The sequence below is a fragment of the Raphanus sativus genome, chromosome 2, assembly GCF_000801105.2.
Source record: "Raphanus sativus cultivar WK10039 chromosome 2, ASM80110v3, whole genome shotgun sequence".
Classification (NCBI taxonomy): Eukaryota; Viridiplantae; Streptophyta; class Magnoliopsida; order Brassicales; family Brassicaceae; genus Raphanus; species Raphanus sativus.
In genome coordinates this window covers 35202760-35221747 of record NC_079512.1, presented here as the reverse complement: position 1 = coordinate 35221747, position 18988 = coordinate 35202760, and the positions used below count along the sequence as shown (strand labels likewise).

Genomic DNA, 18988 nt, shown 5'->3' with positions numbered 1-18988 from the left:
TAAATTTTATATGTTTAACTTGTGTGTTTGCTCGATTTGTTCTCTATGAGAAAAAAATTAAATTATGCGTATACGAAGAAAAATCCTCATGAAAATTGCATCCACTGAATTTAAGAGCAATAAATAAATAATTAATATATGCATTTATTCTGGGACAAATTTATTAAGTTGAGCCTATCAAATGTCAGCAATAAAACAACAATGGATAGTTATTTTATAAATACGAGCATGTTTATATATACAAAGAATCCTTACACAATATATTATCGATAGTAACTGTGAAAGCAGTACAAGCAAGGTATATAGTTGTTGGGCCATACCAAATTTTTGTCAAAAGCATTCATTGTGAATGTGAAGTTGGGACGAACTATCCATGCAACAAAAAAGAATAGAGATACAGTATTATCATAATTTGATTAGCTTTTTATCCGCTTGGTAAGTTTAGTTTAACATCACTTTTCATTTTCATTATTTTTCTTCACCAAACATGTGAATAGTTTTGGATGTTCTGAATTGTTGTTGTTGTTCCTTTGTTGTTGACTAATAGGTTTCATATCGAAGTCTGAACATCTTAAAGTACTACAACCACAGTTGTTGACTATATTGCCTGCTTACGTTGACCCCTCCCTAAAATTAACTGTACAAAGCACCGTCTATTATTTTTTATTGGCGAGTAATTAACTAACCGAGCGAGCTTTAGAATTACATTTACAAAACTAGATGTATTATTCCGTCGTAGCATTTTAATTCATCTAGTCCGATGATTCCGTTGTAGCATTTTATAATTTAATATCAGTTAATCTCAGTTCAATATTGTTAAATAATAGTATTATAGTAGTGATTGTAATAAAACCAAAATACATATTGAGAAAAATTAAAATAATTGGAAAATGCAAAAGAAAAAGAACAAAAATGAGCAAGTAGAGAGAGTACAGAGCAGCATTTTCTTTCTTCCTAGCTTCTTCTCTTTTCTCTCTCTCTCTTCATATGTTTTGTCTGTACTTGATATTCCGTAAAAGAAAACTCTATTTTATTAAAACTCTCCCCCCTTGGCTTCTCCCTTTTTCCCACTCGGTGAGCGCGTGGAAGATACCCTCAGAAAGAGAGAGAGAGAGAGAGAAGAAAGGCAGATTGGCTACTTGTTCTTCATCTCCGGCGGCATCTTCTCCCGGCTGAGTTTTCTGACTTAGCCCGCTAACCTCCTAACAGTTTCACAGGTCTGCTCTTCCTCCATCCCCCTTATGACTTAAAAAGCTGAAAAAGTATCTGACTCATTTGCTTCTCTGATCTCCACTTTACAAAAGCTTTCACATTTTTCTTGTTTGCTTTGATCTCTTTTTCTTACTTAGAAATATAGATTCTTCTGATCTTATACCTTTTTTCCTTCTCTCTGCACCGATTAGCTTCTTCCTCTCTCTTATCTGTCCTGCAGCCAAAGTTACAGTTTTTCTTTTCTAATTTTTCTTATTGTTTTTTTTACTCTTCTCCTGTTTGTTATAAAAAATAAAGTAGTCGCATTTATTAGTGCTTGTGACTAGTGGGACACATTTTGAGTGTCTATATATATGTATGATATGATTATGAGAGTTCATAGAGATTACTAGAGTGTTCTATGATCTATCACTGATTGGCTTCAAGCAATCTGGTTAGTTTCAGATCCAGTGTGCCTGAGGACTCGTTTCCTTCTGAATTTGATCACAAAGGCGTGAGCCAAGGTTGATTTGTAATTATTTTTTTACTTTTCACTTAAGAGTTTGTTTCATAGAGTATACAACAAAAAGTGTATGTCTTTTGATTGTGAGAGGTCATGTGAAAATGGTAATTTGGTTCATCTTTCCCTTTTGTATAGACTCTATGAAGTGTCCCTTTTGATTACAGAATCTTATTCTTCTTCCCTTTTGTATAGACTCTTGTTTTGTTATATGCTTTTTGGCCTATTCTTCTTTTGCTGCTAGAAGAAAGTCACTCTCTTCTTCTAAACTCTCCTTCTCCTGGATCTTTTAGGTTCCACCAAAATCTTTTTTCATTTTGCAACCTTATATAATAAGTAACTAAAAGCTGTGAAACTGCAGGGACCAAAAATGAATGAGCTCCGAGGCAGAAAGGTTCAAAAGATTGAGAGTCCAGTTCCAGGATGCTTGGGGAGGATGGTAAACCTATTTGATCTAGGTACAGCTGTCAATGGGAACAAGATGCTTACAGATAAACCACATCGTGATGGTAATCACTCAACTCCCTCTGCCACTAGTTTCTTCACTAGTCCAAGTTGTTTTAGCTCCAAGGACTTCACTGTATGCGACTGTCTTATTTATAGCATCTCTTTTGAGTTTGGTATTCACTTGTGTGTTATTGACATGAGGTAGTTTGTTGGCAGGATCCTCTCTGTCAAGGAGCCGATCTGATGTGTCTCGAATGCCAAGCCCCTCCTATAAAGGCCATTCAGAAGCTGAACTGGTAAAAAAAAAATTGGTTTAATTAATGAGAAACATTGTCATTTTCCTTATCGGCACCACTTGATGTTTCTTGCCTGTACTGTTTGCACAGATTATGTCTGATTTAAGGAGAAGTGCTTCTAGCAAAGTAAGTGGTACACCGATGAAGAAGCTCATCGCTCGAGAAATGTCAAAAGAAGTTGAGCCTAAACAGAGCCCTACTAACGTGGTGGCGAAGTTGATGGGTTTGGAGACTCTTCCCCAGACTGCTACACAGCGAAGCAAATCCAGAAGCTATTCACACTCTTCGCTGAATCATCCGGTGATGGATGATGATGAAGTCCACAAGTATCAGGAGCTCAGCAGAGAATATAAAGATGTGTATGAAATGTGGCAGTCGCCTCCTCAGAAAGCGAGTCGTTCAAGAGATAGCTCGCCTAGAAAAGGAAGGTATGATGAAAGTGCTGCGACTGAGAGACTTGTTCGTCAGAAGTTTGCAGAAGCGAAACGACTTGTTACAGATGACAGTCTTCACCAATCCAAAGAGTTCCAAGAGGCTCTTGAAGTTCTAAGCTCCAACAAGGATTTGTTTGTTAAGTTGCTCCAGGAATCAAACTCTTTCTCTCAGCAACTTTCTCAGACTGTTCCTACACAGTCAGAGGCGAAACGCATCACAGTATTGAGACCTTCGAAGGCTGTTGAGACAGAGAGATTTGTGGTTCAAGGGAGGAAGAACAAGCAGGTTAAGAAATCTGCTTCTTCATCAAGTGGATGGGGAAACCGAGGAGGAGGCGAGGAAAGGCCTTTACAACCAACACGTATTGTTGTCTTGAAGCCTAGTCTAGGGAAGTCTCTAGATATGAAAGGTGTTTCATCATCGCCATCCACTCCGAGAGGTGTACCCAATGAAGGCTATTTTGATGAGTCTGGAGATGTTGATCAGTCTAAAGAAGTGGCAAAGGAAATAATGATGCAAGTGCGAGAGAATCTGATGGGTCACCACCACAGGAATGAGACACAATGCTCTTCTGTCTTGTCCAATGGTTATAATGGTGATGACAGTTCGTTTAACAAATCTGATAACGAAGATCCAGTGGGAAACCTTAGTGATTCTGATGAGATCATGTCACCAGCTTCTAGACACTCGTGGGACTGTCCTAATAGGTTTGAAAGTCCTTTCTCTCCTTCCTCTTTCAGCCGAGCCTCGTTTTCTCCTGAGTCATCTGTCTGCAGAGAGGCTAAGAAGCGACTCTCTGAAAGATGGGCGTTGATGTCAGTAACCAGAAGCGGCGGCACTCAGCCGCATAAACACGTACCGAGAAGCTCAAGCACCTTAGGTGAAATGCTAGCACTCTCAGAGACCAAAGTGACAAGTGGATCATCCTACGAAGAGATAGTACCTGAGACAAGGGTGTCTACATCGTGTATAACCACTCATCTGAATCAAGTGGAAATGGCTGGTGATTCTCTGAATATCCTTGCAAGGTCAAAATCAGTCTCTGACGTTTCCAAAGCACAGCTTCCGCAAGAGCTTACTGAGACGACGGGAAGCTTGAAATCTTCATGGAAAGTTTCCAACTTGTTCTCATTCAAGAACAAGAAAGCAAGCAAGGAGAAGAGAGATACATCTCAGTACAGTAGTAGTATGTCTCAGCTAGCAACGCCTTCTTCAGTGACTCTTCCCAGCGAAGATTGTCGTCTCCCTCTTGATGCATTACAACAACAAAGCATAATCCCAGGCGAGGTATTCCCACCAGTTCTTTAACCTCGAAGAGCTATTTATGATACTGAACATTCATTTTGATTTGTTTGCAGGAGGAACTGACTACACCGAAGCCCCTAGAGGCTGGGAATACAAGTGAGAAACAGGACGAGCTAAGTCCAGTTTCTGTTCTGTTTCCTCCATTTGAAGAGGAAGGTGTCAGCACTCCAGAATGTTCCACATCAAGCAAGCTATGGACAACAACTCAAGGTAAACTTAACTTTTCTTTCAAGAGAGTTTGGTTACTCAGCTCTCACTCTAATGCTTTTATCCAAATGTTTGCTTTCTCATCAGGAGAGGAGATGTCTCTTAAATCTAATCTAATAGACAAATCACCACCAATCGGGTCTATTGCTCGGATCCTCTCATGGGATGATGACTCTTGCACAGACAACATATCTAAACCCGCAATGAGAGGAGTCCATGAGGATGAAGACTGGTTCTTATTCATAGAAACGGTATTAACAGCTGCTGGTTTCAGCAAGGGTTGCACCCTCTCTCATCCCTTAGACCCTTCACTCAGAGAGAAATACACCAACCTAGATAACAACATCAAGGAGTTCGTTAACGAAGGAAAACGTAGACAACACAGGTCAACCCGTAAGCTCATTTTCGACTGCATTAACTCCATCGTTTCAGAAACAACGACTACAACACCACGCATGGGCCAAGATTCTCCGCCTTTAGAGTTGGTGGAGCATGTCTGGTCCCAGGTAAAGGACTGGCTTTCAGATGAGTATGTAGAGGACATAGACGCAAACAGCGTGGCTGCAGAGAGTCTAGTGAAGGAAGAGATTGTTGGGAGGAGATGGATGCATAGCTTTCAAGCTGAAATAGACGACCTTGGGATTGGTATCGAAAGAGCATTGTTGCAGGAGCTCGTAGAGGAAGCCGTTCTCGATCTTACACAATGAAGATTAGAGCAGAACAAGTAACTACTACTACATTTGAATAAAAAATGTAAGATTTAAGTGTAGTTTTTGTCTTTATGTGTCTCAATTTTTTTTTGTAACGATTGAGGGGAAGAACAAAAATGCTATGCGACGACCATATTGTTAAAGCAAAGCAATAAGCACTTTGTTCCCATTTTTAAAACACAAATCTCGTTACGCTTTTTGTGCAAACACACCAGAGGGAGAAACCAATGTTCCAATCTAAAAAGTTGTGTAATACTTATGCACACTCTGAAAGTTACAAAGGTAGCAAGAGAGGAACAAAACGAAAGTAGTGATACCAAACACACACACACGAACTCAAATCTTTTGAGTTAGACTGAGGGACTCTGGCTCTGGCCGTTGTTCAATCCGTACTGCAGAAGAATAAAAACACAATCAAACACAAAAGCTTAAACCTCAGGTACTAAGTTGAGGAGTTTTTTTTTTGTACCTTCTCTCTGATTCTGGACCTCCAGTTGTCAATATTGCTTGATCCAGAAGATGTCTGGTTAGTCTGTGGAGCAAGAAGATTCTCACGCGCTCTATTAATCGGATTCTCATAATCATCTTCGTCATCAAGCTCTGATTGCCTAGGAGAAACCATAGCTCTTAGAACCATAGCCAGTAGCAAAGACAGTAGCTGAAACAATACCAAAAAAACAAAAACAAAAAAAAATAATCTTAAGGAGAGAGAAGCATATGAAATAACTTAAATTTGGAAAAAAGGTAAAGAAGTGAGCTAGTTAGTTAACCTGGATAGCTACCACGCCAACCCCAACCCATTTGCAAATATCGATGTTTGCTTCAATGAAAGCTCGAAGGCTAGTGAGTTCTCCAGTTGGATCATAAGGAAGATCCTAAAAGAGAGACACGGCCGTTTCAGCACAGCAGGACGCAAGATACAAGATTTCGAATGTTGAAGAAGTGAACCTCACCTTCTCCCAGTGACGGTCAATGGCAATGAATCCAACGAGAGCTGCTTCAAGTATGATGACAAGAGTTTTGAGGATTGAATACTAAGACAGACAGACATATCAAGGAATTAAACTTGCTAATATACGTTTCCACATTAGTGAATAAAAGAAGTATATAATAAAAAAGGATACGAAACACAAGCAGCAGCCATTGATAGCTTCAGCTGCAATGAAACCGATGACAGTGACAATACAGACCAAGATCCCAATCGCCATGAAAGAGTATATGAACCTGCATTCAATTTCAAAAACCAAAACCAATTGGAACATTCCTTCGTAACATTAAACTGCTTAATAATACCAAAACACATCATCATCATCATGCATTCAAAGCTTTGACCTTTATCATTTTGTTTTTCTATAAAAAACACACAAATTAATAAGAAGATTCAAAATTGACTAATCATAAATCCAAAACCATAAAAATGGAAACTTTAGTACATCGAAACCCTGAAAATGGAAACTTTATAACAAAAAGGAGTACCAGGGAGCAGGAAGATCTAGGGAACGGAGGTGGAAACCCGAATCTCGGAGAAGGAGACCGATGGGTTTGTTCAGGGAGTCAGAGAGACTGTTGATAGCGATTCCTGAGCTAGAGAAGGGATAAGAAGCCGAGGGAGGCTGAGAAGGAGGAGGAGGGTCGACGGGGACGTGACGATTGTATTGATCGAGCATCCATATAGAGTAGATTATGATGGAGATACCGATGAAGGCTTGGAGGAAATTGAGGATCTTCAGGACGGAAGCGAAGGAGAGATGGCAGCAGTTGTGTCTCATTTTTTTTTGTGTGGTTTCTCTCTCGATATCGGAGGAAGATTGAAAATTCTGATGAGCGAGCGATCTCAATTGTAACCAGTTTTATGATTTGCTGGCAGAAGAAAAAAAGTATAATGCTGTTTTGTCGGATAGAATCCGAAGCTTTTGCTAATTAAAATATAATGGTCGTATTATTTGTTTGTTTAAATAAGGGATTAAATTAATTGTTTAATACTCTTTATGGAAATATTTGGAATTTTACAAACATGTAAGCAAAACATAAAACAATCTGCTCAATATAAATTGTAGGAATAAATTGTTGTGAAAAAAACTTTGGAATATAGTTTTATTTTATGTTTTAGGATGACAAAATATCGTTTATGTTTTAGGGAGAGATGAAACTGAAACTGATGAAGGCAATGAGGCCGAGCAAACTAAATGGGCTATAGCAATGAGGCCTATTATTAATTGGGCTACGATCATTAAGCTCACTTTGGATTGACTTTTTCCTTCTTGCCTCTTCAGTAGTTCAAGTTCCCCCACCCACAACGTGAGGACTGTTAGATTCAAGTGATCCAAGCATACGGTACAGCTTATATATAGTGATGATTGTATTGTGATGATAACGGTAATGGTGATGATGACTGGAGTTAAGTGTGCATGTGAATGCAGATGACTGAAAAAGATAGCCAACTACTTATAACCAACATACGACCTTCTAGTCTCTCTCTCTCTGCTGTTCAAAAAAAAAGTCTCTCTCTCCCTCCCCTTTATTTACTGATTTTGATTATACAAAAATGTTATGTTTGCAAACTGGCATTTAAGTGGGACCGCTTAGCTCTCTTCGATTATTTTTCTTGTGATAAACCCAGGGGTGGTCCTGAGCATAGCGAGGTGAAACATTCGCTTAGGACCCCCAAAATTTTTACAAAAATTAGTATGGAAAAAGGCTCCCGATTTGCAAAAAAATTTTTTTTTGAAAATTCCTTACTAAATTGTTTAGGGTCTCCACCATATCAGGGACGATATATGTCATCTCGTCATGTGCTCTTGTTTTTTTTCTTTATCGTTTCCTTTACTACGTAATGCAGTATACGAATTTTTAGGTAGTTATATCACATGAATGAGATATTCAAATCTAATGTAGAGTTCAAATTATAGTGACGTGGATATTTATTAAAATAGCTACATGCACGTATTAAGTAATTATCAGTAGATCATGCCTCATTTGAGAAAACGTGGACTATACATAGCTAAAAGTAATAAAATGTACGATATAGTTCTACGATATAGAAGTTCTATCTCTCTGCTGTAGATTCCTTTGGAATGGCAACATAACATCAAGAGCTACAGCCAGAGTTTCATGGGAGGTCTGTTGCTTACCAAAGTCTGAGGGTGGTATGGGCTTGAGGGACTTCCACTTGTGGAACAAAACCTTATCCCTTAAGCTGATTTGGCTCTTGTTCAATGAGAATGAATCATTGTGGGCCTCTTGGTGTAAGAGCCATATATTAAGCGAAATGAGTATTTGGAGCTTGGATGCATCAAATCAGGGATCTTGGATATGGAAAATCTCTTCTGAAGCTTCGCAGTCTTGCTGAAAGGTTCTTAAGATGCCAGGTTGGTAATGGACAAAAAGCTAGCTTCTGGTATGATCACTGGACGCCGCTGAGACCTCTCATCAAATATATCGGTCCTAGAGGTTGAAGACTTCTATGTTGTATTCATCATGTTACATACTCCAATATCTAAATTTATGTTGTATTCATCATATTACATACTCCAATATCTAAATTTGTGGTCGTTATATACTTTTGATGCCAGCTAATCATTTATTATTGTTGACCTGGCTATGTTTTTGGTTTGATCGGACTTCAGTTTTGGTTAGGTCTGAGATAAGTGTTTGATTGGTCCATCTTATAGCTAAAGATTTGCGACTTTATAAACTTGTTGGCTATAACCATTAATTAGCACAACCTTATAAGATGTAGGTTAGATATTAGAGCAACTTTTTAATGGTGATATTTTATCATTGGATTCTAAATTACATATATATTATATACAAATATTAATATTTAAGGTCGGTTGAGTTATCTGTAACTTTAAAATACTCACAATTAATACTAATATATATATATATATATATATATATATATATATAATATATTTAAAATTCTATGGTAAATTCTATGGTAATATATTGTATTATTACTATAAAAGTCGCCGTAACTTTAAAATACCCACAATTAAATACTAATATATATATATATATATATAATATTTAAAATTCTATGGTAAGATATTATATTATTACTATTGAAGTTGCTGTTATGCAACAACATTACAGCAATAGAATATTGATCTTCGGGTTTTATTTGGCAGATCAACGTTTTGTTTGGTTTACTTTAAGCTAAAACGTTACTATAAATAATTTCATTATAATTCAAGATCATCCTCTCATAGCATATACGTTATTTGCTCAACATAACGTGATTCATCTATATATCTCCCAACAAAAGTACTGGATTCGAACTTAAATCCGACAACAGTGCATCAAATACTATTCTTACCTATTGATTTAGTTTTGCATTCCACATGTTATCTCTTTAATTAGAACAGCTTTGTTTTCTCTTAAGTAGATCAACCGACAACAACATAACATTTATTACATACACCAAAAAAAGTTAACCATTAATACAATTTTCCGTTGTATATAACAAACGAAGAGACTAATCTTCTTTTACACTTTTCATATATTACGAAGTATCACTTCACATAATGTCCACTCTTCTAACATCCATATTTCTGTCCACCGCGTTATGGGGAATGCTATTTCTTATGCCGCAAAAAACAAACGCGGCTCGAGCGTTCTACGTCTTTGGCGACTCACTCGTGGACAGTGGTAATAACAATTACTTAGTCACCACCGCTCGTGCCGACTCTCCGCCGTACGGAATCGATTATCCGACTGGTCGTCCAACGGGGCGTTTCTCCAACGGCTTGAACCTCCCTGACATCATCAGTATGAGGCCATTTTTACATTTATTTTATTTCAATATTTTAGAGCTATTAAGAGTGATTTTTGCTTGGGGTTTAGGTGAGCAAATTGGATCCGAGCCAACGCTACCAATCCTTAGCCCTGAGCTCACTGGAGAGAAGTTATTGATCGGAGCTAATTTTGCCTCTGCCGGCATCGGAATTCTCAACGACACCGGTGTTCAGTTTGTAAGTCATCTGTCACATTATTCTTTATATCGAAATAATCTCTTAATTTCATTTTAAAATGAAGTATTATGAGCTGAAGACAAAACTCGTTTTCATAGTATTATTCCATGATAGTATTAGCTGGTACTTTTCCTGAAAATAAAGATTCAAATATGATTAATTTTGTTCAAACATTATTAAAATATAATCAAAGAGGAATGTAGAGAATGAAAATAAAAATAGTTCCTTTCCAATTTAATATATATTCAGAATTCCGATAGTCAGATCTCCTCTGCTTATGTTTAATTAATAACCAAAAAGAGACATTTTCTCCGACCAATTTTATCATGTGATTCATTAATCCGACTTTAGTTATTTTTTTTGTTTCATTAAACTAAACCGTTTTTAGTCTTTTTTCTAATCTTAGAAACAATAAAACATTAAACTCCAAGACTATGTTTCCATTTTCTTTCTTTCAATATACAGTACGTATATTTTAGAGTTGAAATGCTTACTTTGTTTTTCCTCTGGACAATAAAAGAACACTATATATGGTTAAAACCAAATCTAATATATATTTTTCTTGATGTGGATAAATAATGTAGTTGAACATACTAAGGATCGGTAGGCAATTCGAGCTGTTCCAAGAGTATCAAGAGAGAGTGAGTGAGATTATAGGTTCAGACAAAACACAACAGCTTGTAAATGGAGCTTTAGTCCTCATGACTCTTGGTGGCAACGATTTCGTCAACAACTACTTCTTGCCATTCTCTGCTAGAGGTCGACAGTCATCTCTCAGCGAATTTAGCCAGCTTCTCATCTCCGAATACAGGAAAATACTCATGGTATACATATATATATATATATATATTTCTTGGTTTACACGCTAGACTTAGGGTATTACTGTATGTTCTTATGCTTTTGACTCTTATTTGGTGATACAGAGACTGTATGAGTTGGGAGCGAGGAGGGTCATGGTTACAGGAACAGGACCGTTGGGTTGCGTACCGGCAGAGCTTGCTTCATCTAGAAGCGCAAACGGAGAATGTGCTCCCGAGGCACAACAGGCTGCAGCCATATTTAATCCGCTTTTGGATCAAATGCTTCAAGGACTTAACCGCGAAATCGGTTCTGATGTTTTCATTGGGACTAATGCGTTCAATATGAATGCAGATTTCATAAACAACCCCCAGAGATTTGGTGAGTACTCCTTCAATGATTTTGAAATTATTCTACCATTGTTACTTTTGAAATTACGACTTATATTCATCCGTTATGCTATTCTGCAAGTTTGTATCTTCTGCCATTTTTTTTTTGTTAATGGCCAAGAATTACTTTTCTGACCTAATTCGATTAAATTTCATAGGTTTCGTGACATCCAAGGTAGCGTGCTGCGGACAAGGGGCATACAACGGGCAAGGTGTTTGCACCCCGTTGTCAAGCTTATGTCCAGACCGTAACGCCTATGCATTTTGGGACCCTTTCCACCCGACTGAGAAAGCTACCCGACTCATCGTCCAACAGATCATGACTGGTTCGGTTGAGTACATGAACCCCATGAACCTTAGCACGATCATGGCGTTAGATTCCAGAATATAATCAAAGGAAGTAATATTTTTCAGTATATATACTTGACACACGATGTCCAATGTGCAAGTGTAATTTAAACATATCTATTTGATTACTACTATCAAATTATCATTATGTTGTTTATTAATTTCCAACTTTTCATATATAATAAAAGATTCAGAGTCTGTGGCAAGCTTAAGCAAAACAATGGCTAGTATCGGTTTTGTAATCTCTCTCAAAGGGCATAGTCGATGTTTTCTCCTTTTTGTTGTTTCAACTTGGTGGTTAATTTCCTACACATATTACAAGGGTTTTAACATTTTTTGCTAAATTTCAGATCCGTAATAACTGTGTCAACACCAAAACGCAAACTCTTTTGAAAATTAAAGATCAACCTGCAGGCTCTATTCATTGTGTATATACTGGAGATGTTGCCTATGACAGGTTTAATGTGACAGCACTAATGTGGAGGAATCAAAATGAGCGTCCTAAAAATTTCTGTCCCGTATGATTGTGCGGAATAAATGCATTCTTAGACACTTGTTCTATTGTGCTTGTTAAGCTGCGTTCATGCTAAATCGTAACCCAACACAATACATAGTGATTCAATGATGGTTTTCAAGTAGACCCCGGATGTAAGTTATATGAAGCAAGACAACTTGTATTCTTTATGAGTCATGGTGATATATTGTGGATTTCTGAAATGAAAAGCAAACTTCCATCTCCAGCAAAGTTCACATTAAAATAAAGGCAAAATTGGCATTACCACTTAATTTGTCACCCTCTTCAATTTTTGTTTGTTATATAAGTAAAGATATTTGGACATTTTCTTGATCAGGTGGTTAAGTTCCCCAAAAACTCAAATATTATATTGTCTTTTGGATGCATTTGTTTATGTCAATGTGTCACACATTAGTCATATCAACATGGAATGAAACAAATAACGATAAAATGCCTATGTTGAGAGCGATTACGACATTGTGAATACAAAATAGGTCATAGCACACCATACACTTAGGGCAACCCCACACTGTATATACTTTTGAAGATACTTACAATTATGAAAATAATGTTGTTGATGTGATTAAAGTTTGTAATTTAAATTTAAACAAAATATCCCTGAACCATTTATAGATGTAAACATGTGCAAAAGTGTTTCTAGTGAGTTTCTCAAAGAATATGATTTGAGATATTGTGATTGTTCTTGCCCCTCTCGATTATTTTTAGGCAACATTAATTGTTAAGTGATGGGGATGGTCTTTAGCTTTCTGATGAGAAGATAGAATAGAGCGTTTATTATCGTGAAGCAAACAACAATTGGAAAGAGAATCAAACCAGAAAATAACCTTATTAGAGGGAAAGAAAAGGATTTTAACGGTTCTGATCTAACCATTATTTTTTTAAAAAATCAAATTCTGAAGTTTTTTTTTTTTTCCGTTAGATTGCTTCTCTTGGAACTTTATAGTAAGCTAGATAAACTTTTAACCACAAACTAGATTTGGACCCGCGCTTAAAAAGCGCGGAATTATTTTTGTTGACATATTTATTACTCTATTTATTTGCTCACTAATATGTTTGTACGCATTTGGTTTTCGGTTTGGTTCTAATTTGTATTTTCTTTTTCAGATTCATTCCAGTTTGATTTTCATTTCTCGATTCAAGAAATATAAGAATCGTTCGGTTATTTATAAATTTGGATTTGATTTTGGTTTGGTTAACTTAGTTTTCGGTTTGGTTCGAATGACAATGTTAAGAACCCGTTAAAATTTTGAGTTCAATTCGACTATGGTCCGGTTCTTGTTTTTAGATAATTTAGAGTAATTGGGGTAAAAATGATCGAATTTTGGAAAAATAACGGATAATTCAGATAAATATAGATATTTTAGCTAAAGAGTTATCGAGTGATTCTATTCTAGCAGAAAATTAAAATAATTTTAAAATATTTTGGATAAAAAAATAGTATGAAAATTCATCTTTTGGGTAGAAATATAAGAATTGTTCGGTTATTTATGAATTTGTATTTGATTTTGGTTTGGTTAATTTGGTTTCCGGTTTGGTTTGGAAAACCATTAAAATTTCGTGTTCAATTTGACTATGGCCCGGTTCTTCTTTTTTTTGAATAACTTAGAGTAATTAGGGTAAAATGATGTTTTTTAAAATTTCAGAAAAAATAATGGATAAATCGGATAAATTTAGATACTTTGGATAAAAAATATTCGGGTGATTCTATTTTAGCATAAAATTAAAAATAATTTCAAATATTTTGGATAGAAATAGTAGGGAAATCCGTTTTTGTGTAGTTCAGTTTATAGATAGTATTTTAGAATATTTTATCATTTTAAAATTAAATATAATAAATATTTTAAAAATATATAGATTGTATTTTGAATATTTGGATATCCATTTGGTTTTTAGTTTGGTTTTGATTTGGTTATAGTTTTTCTGTCCCAAGATATAAGACTTGTTTAGATATTATAAATATTAGTCCGGTGTTGATTTTATTTTTTTTGATTTGGAAAATACTATTACTAAGAACATAATAATAAACTAAATTTATTTTATGTTTGGTAAATATTATATCATATGATAGATACTTTGGCTAAAAAAATATTCAGGTAATTCTATTCTAGCAGAAATTAAAAATAATTTCAAAATTTTTGAATAAAAAGTAGGGAAATCCTTTTTTCTGTGTAGTTCAGTTTATAGATAGTAGTTTTAGAGTATTTTATCATTTTAAAAATATATAAACTTTATTTTGTTTATTTGGATATCCATTTGGTTTTTATTTTGGTTTTAATTTGGTTTTAGTTTTTATGTCCCCAAGATATAAGAATTGTTTAGATATTTATAAATATTAATCCGGTGTTGATTTTTTTTTTAATTTGGAAAATACTATTACTAAGAACATAATAATAAATTAAATTTATTTTAAATATTTGGTAAATATTATATCAAAATAAGTATACTATTATAGTAATATTATTATACTTATATAAATCTGTACTCAATTATTCATTTAATTAGGATTACATATTGAGAATAATTGATATATTCTGAGGTGGACAGTAAATACAAAAAAAATTAACATATTATAACTTATCATATATTTTCGATTGTAAATAAAGTGGGGTCTGCAATTTATTTTTATATATCAGTTATTTATTTGGTTGTTATAACTAATTTCTATAACTTATTAATTAAAATTAAATGATAATGACATTCTTGTAAATAGTTTAAAAATCAAAGGGATGTCTGAAAAATGTCTACTGTTTTAATTGTATTGATATTTTTTCTTCTATTTTTTTCATCGTGAAGTTTTTCATTATCAACAACTCATTATTTTATTTTCTATATAACTTTTAACCACAAATGTTTTTCTCCTATTTTCTTTGTTGTGAAGTATTTCATTATCCACAACTCATTATTTTATTTTCTATACAATTCTCAAATTTTCAATATATGCTTTAAAGTTTTATTTTTTTGTTATGAACTTTTCAACCATATACAAAACATGATCTTAGTTCTTTTCTTAATTTTGTCAACTTTTTCAAATAAATCTGACAAAACTAGAGAGAGAAAATCATGCATATGATGATTCGTTGCAATATTTTTTTTAAAAAATAATATTTTACTACGGACTAAACTAAAAACCATATATAAAGCTAAGACAAACAAGAATCTCAATGCAATACTTTTTAAAAATAAATCTTAATGCAATATTGAAAGGCCAAAATACAGTAAATGTTTACTACAGCTACAATAATCTCATTTTTCATTGACAGAATATTCCTTTAGATCCTCTATCGAGCCTCCGGATTCTTCTCTTGGATATAGTGGTTTCTCAAATGGTTTTAGAAAATACTACTAGCTTGCTTGTTCTCATATGTAAATAAAATATGCCCAGTGTGGACCCATCAAATAGCAAAGAGACAATAAAGGGCTTACGTGTCCATGCCAAAAAAGGGCTTACGTGTAAAGAAGACAATGTTAATGTGAATGTCCAAACGTCATAGCACGCACAGGTACGCTTCCGGACAGTGGCGGAGGCAGTGAAGGCCTAAGAGGGTCAACTGACCCCTATCAATTTTTAAAATTTGTTTAATATAAGCTTATAACTTTAGAATATATTGAATAATTGAGTAATTTTTGAGGGGTTGACCCCCTTGATTTCTATGAAATCTCTAATAAATATATGTATACACTGGTTTTGACCCCACTGAGAAGTTTGTCTCTACCTCCGCCACTGCTTCCAAGGGAGATAAGAGGTAGAGAGAGAGAGAGAGGAGAGAGAGAGAGAGAGAGAGAGAGAGAGAGAGAGAGAGAGAAAGAGAGAGAGAGAGAGAGAAGAGAGAGAGAGAGAGAGAGAGAGAGAGAGAGGAGAAGAGAGAGAGAGAGAGAGAGAGAGAGAGAGAGAGGAGAGGGCAACCACATCGGTTCGATACTACAACCGTTAGAGCGGGCTTACAGGGCCGGCTTAACATGGTTAGAAGCCCTAGGACAAAAAAAAATTTACCTCTAATTTTATGTTTTGTTTAAGGTTTAAATTCTTTTTTTTTTTGTTTTTAAAATTTAAGCTATAATATTTTGTTTAATTTGTGATGAAACAAAAGTATATACATATAACAAATATTTTGGACCCCTTTATAATTTTATTTATAAACTTATAAAAAGAAATTCTGTGTAAAAAACATGTATTTACAAAAACAAAAAATTAGACCCCTTAATTGTTAAATATATGGGGGATTCGGGCTTGGATCTGGGACCGTTGTTCCCTCTACTTAGCCGGCACTGCTGGCCTAATATCTGTGTAAAGCAGTTTCAAAAAAAAAATATCTTTGTAAATCACAAACTTAGGAGTCCACATTCAGACAAAAAGGAGAAAAAAGCAGAAATAAATCAGTAGAAGAAAAATTAAATTCAAAGGATCTGAACCCAAAACATACTATCTTCCAAACATTTTTTTTTTTTGGGTCTAGATGTTAAGTTCTCCCAACATATTCTTTAACGGAAATATCAATAGGGGTTTTCCTTGTGTTCTCTGTTGGTTTTTGGAGGCTATATGGCTTGGCTAAACCAGAAGTGAAACCACCACGGCAATACTATACATATTATAATATATATATACATGACACAACAGTTTCACAAATGTCCAAATATGCATAAGTTTCTGGGCCTTCTCTCCAGAGATTTTTGATCTTTTACGTCTTAAGATATATGTGATGCATTTGAATGAGTTCTCCCGACTTTCGGAACCGACGATGATCCTTCTTCTTCACCTTGATCTACTTCTTCTTCTTCGAACCGATCTCCACTAGAACAACAATCAAATTATCAATCTATGTTGCTTATTATTCCAACTTTCATATATAATTAAAGATTGTTTAGAAATAATAATAATAAAAGATTCTGAGTCTTTTTAGCAAAAAAAAAAAAAATTCTGAGTCTGAACATGCGAGTAAATCTCTCCTCGGTCGTTTTCAACTGTGGTTAATTTCCTATATACATTTTCACTAGGGTTTTAACAAATTTTGCTAAATCTCAGATCCGTAATAATAGTGTCAACACCAAAACGCAAACACTCGTTAAACCCTAATGATCAACCTGGCTTTATTCATGGTATATTATATTGGAGATATTGGCTAATGGCAAGGTTAAATGTGACAGCCTGCCAACGTTGATATCCTGTGTAAAAAGTTTTTTTTTTTCTGAACAGCTTATAGCCATTTTACAAAAAAAAAAAAAAAAGTTTCTAACAACCACAACTATCTTTCTATTTCTGGTAAACGGTACATCCAATTCCCAAATTTCTAACATATGCATGATTTTGGGTCGACTTATTTATCGAGAAATTTTGAAAATACATTTCTATAAATTTTAAGATTTCTATACAATTTTGTTTAAATGATCCTCTTTTTTATAGAAAAGTACACTTCTGTATTTATAAATTGATTAAACTATTCAATTTGAGTAATTTAAAGTTATTAACATATATTCTTTTTGTTATCATAATTTGTTAAATTTAAATTAAGAATTTCAAAAGGAATTAGAAGTAATATTTAAAACAAACTTTAGTAATATCTATACAATATCTTAATAATATCTACACAATTTCTTGGGTATCTTATTTAATATAGTTTGATTTTAATAAATTCTTGTTTTCTATTCTTGACCACATCATTTGTTTATTTTTCAAAATTTAAAGAAATATGCATCTGATCACTTTAAAACTTATTTGATTGAATTGTAGCATGAATGCATATATCTGTTGGAAATGACAGTGATTTTGTGTGGAGAATGAAGATTGTTGGCACTTTTTATAAAAGCTCTATAAAAATAAGAACTGTATACATAATTATATAATAAAATCACAACAAATCATAATATGTTTCTTTCATAAATTATTGTTTATTTTAAAATTTGAACAGTAAAATAACACATTGATATTGTTAACAGCAATATATAATTTTTACATTGATATTGTTCACAACAATATATATTGTGTCAGATACTATTCACTGATACTGTTTATTGGATTTTGATTCATCCAGAATCATAACTATATTGGAAATGGTTCATTGGCACTATTCACAGGTACTGTTCACAGAATACTGTATCAGGTACTGTTCATCAAATTTGGATTTGTTAATTTTTGAGATTTGTGATTCAATTTTAAAATTAATTGGTAAGAAAATATTTTTAAGATAATAAAATTACGGAACATAGTCATAGATTTTATTGAGGAAAAAGTTACAGAAAACGCTTCAAAGTTGTCTAGTGGCACACAACTGGGTTCTGTCACGATGACTGATTCTCATACCAAAATTGGAGAACAAATTTTGAGTGATCTTTTATAAAACTTGAATTAGTTTCAGCGAAAAGGATCCATGGATAAGTGGTTAATTGATAATGGAGTTTCACATCATATGACATGTATGTTCAGCTGTCTTGTTGATGTCTAGAGAGTCTCACCCGTGCTTGATGGGTTACCTAGTGGGAATAGTGTAATTGCTGCGGAAAAAAAATGTTCTAACATAAAAATTGAGGTTGACACGAGTTCTTTTTGGATTTAGGTTTAAGACAAGAATATAACGTGGCCAGTTGAAAATTTATCTCCGAGAAAGAGGGTGATTGAATGCAAGATGATATCCACGATAAAATATAATGCAAATGTATCGATTGAAAGTAAAAAGTTTTTTTTTTCTTGTGGTAATCGATAAGAAGAAGGAGTTTATTACAAAGAGATGTTTGTTTCTATGGTAAAGATGAGTACAATTAGATTTGTTAATTTTCAGGTTGTTATATACATGAAAAGATTGAGAACTTTATTATAGCGGATGTACACAGTGTGTTTATTCA

General features: G+C 34.3%; 3 protein-coding genes across 6 annotated transcripts; 2 read left to right on the top strand and 1 right to left on the bottom strand.

Moving 5' to 3' along the window:
- Nucleotides 1–947: 947 nt before the first annotated feature.
- On the top strand, nt 948–5305 carry LOC108818801 (uncharacterized). 4 transcript variants are annotated; one of them, XM_057003354.1, is made up of 6 exons: nt 948–1217; nt 2073–2291; nt 2364–2454; nt 2545–4176; nt 4248–4404; nt 4489–5305. In XM_057003354.1, the coding sequence occupies exons 2-6, from the start codon at nt 2182–2184 to the stop codon at nt 5106–5108; spliced, it is 2610 nt and encodes an 869-aa protein (XP_056859334.1). In that variant the 5' UTR covers nt 948–1217; nt 2073–2181; the 3' UTR covers nt 5109–5305. The 4 variants fall into 4 exon arrangements, with proteins under 4 accessions (XP_056859334.1, XP_056859332.1, XP_056859335.1 ...); XM_057003352.1 differs by having other exon boundaries at nt 952–1217; nt 2073–2220; nt 2375–2454; XM_057003355.1 differs by lacking the exon at nt 948–1217 and adding an exon at nt 1286–1715.
- A 20-nt stretch (nt 5306–5325) lies between these two features.
- On the bottom strand, nt 5326–6999 carry LOC108826910 (tetraspanin-20). The gene is made up of 6 exons (XM_018600256.2): nt 6588–6999; nt 6236–6335; nt 6065–6145; nt 5882–5986; nt 5581–5769; nt 5326–5503 (listed from the first exon to the last, which is right to left on the bottom strand). Exons 1-6 carry the CDS (start codon nt 6878–6880, stop codon nt 5462–5464), a joined length of 810 nt encoding a protein of 269 aa, XP_018455758.1. The 5' UTR covers nt 6881–6999; the 3' UTR covers nt 5326–5461.
- A 2600-nt stretch (nt 7000–9599) lies between these two features.
- Nucleotides 9600–11817, top strand: LOC130508113 (GDSL esterase/lipase At4g28780). Its single transcript, XM_057003351.1, has 5 exons — nt 9600–9881; nt 9957–10084; nt 10669–10908; nt 11008–11263; nt 11430–11817. Exons 1-5 carry the CDS (start codon nt 9638–9640, stop codon nt 11660–11662), a joined length of 1101 nt encoding a protein of 366 aa, XP_056859331.1. The 5' UTR covers nt 9600–9637; the 3' UTR covers nt 11663–11817.
- The last annotated feature ends 7171 nt before the right edge of the window (nt 11818–18988 follow it).

What these genes read in the sequence shown, in the direction of transcription:
- LOC108818801 (XM_057003352.1), top strand. Translation starts at nt 2,082, where the DNA reads ATGAATGAGCTCCGAGGCAGAAAGGTTCAAAAGATTGAGAGTCCAGTT. An exon ending in AGATAAACCACATCGTGATG is followed by an intron (nt 2,221 to 2,374) that starts GTAATCACTCAA and finishes GTTTGTTGGCAG; the next exon opens with GATCCTCTCTGTCAAGGAGC. An exon ending in GCCATTCAGAAGCTGAACTG is followed by an intron (nt 2,455 to 2,544) that starts GTAAAAAAAAAA and finishes CTGTTTGCACAG; the next exon opens with ATTATGTCTGATTTAAGGAG.
- LOC108826910 (XM_018600256.2), bottom strand. Translation starts at nt 6,880, where the DNA reads ATGAGACACAACTGCTGCCATCTCTCCTTCGCTTCCGTCCTGAAGATC. An exon ending in TTGACCGTCACTGGGAGAAG is followed by an intron (nt 5,987 to 6,064) that starts GTGAGGTTCACT and finishes TCTCTCTTTTAG; the next exon opens with GATCTTCCTTATGATCCAAC. An exon ending in GGTCCAGAATCAGAGAGAAG is followed by an intron (nt 5,504 to 5,580) that starts GTACAAAAAAAA and finishes ATTCTTCTGCAG; the next exon opens with TACGGATTGAACAACGGCCA.
- LOC130508113 (XM_057003351.1), top strand. Translation starts at nt 9,638, where the DNA reads ATGTCCACTCTTCTAACATCCATATTTCTGTCCACCGCGTTATGGGGA. An exon ending in ACGACACCGGTGTTCAGTTT is followed by an intron (nt 10,085 to 10,668) that starts GTAAGTCATCTG and finishes TAAATAATGTAG; the next exon opens with TTGAACATACTAAGGATCGG. An exon ending in AATACAGGAAAATACTCATG is followed by an intron (nt 10,909 to 11,007) that starts GTATACATATAT and finishes TTGGTGATACAG; the next exon opens with AGACTGTATGAGTTGGGAGC.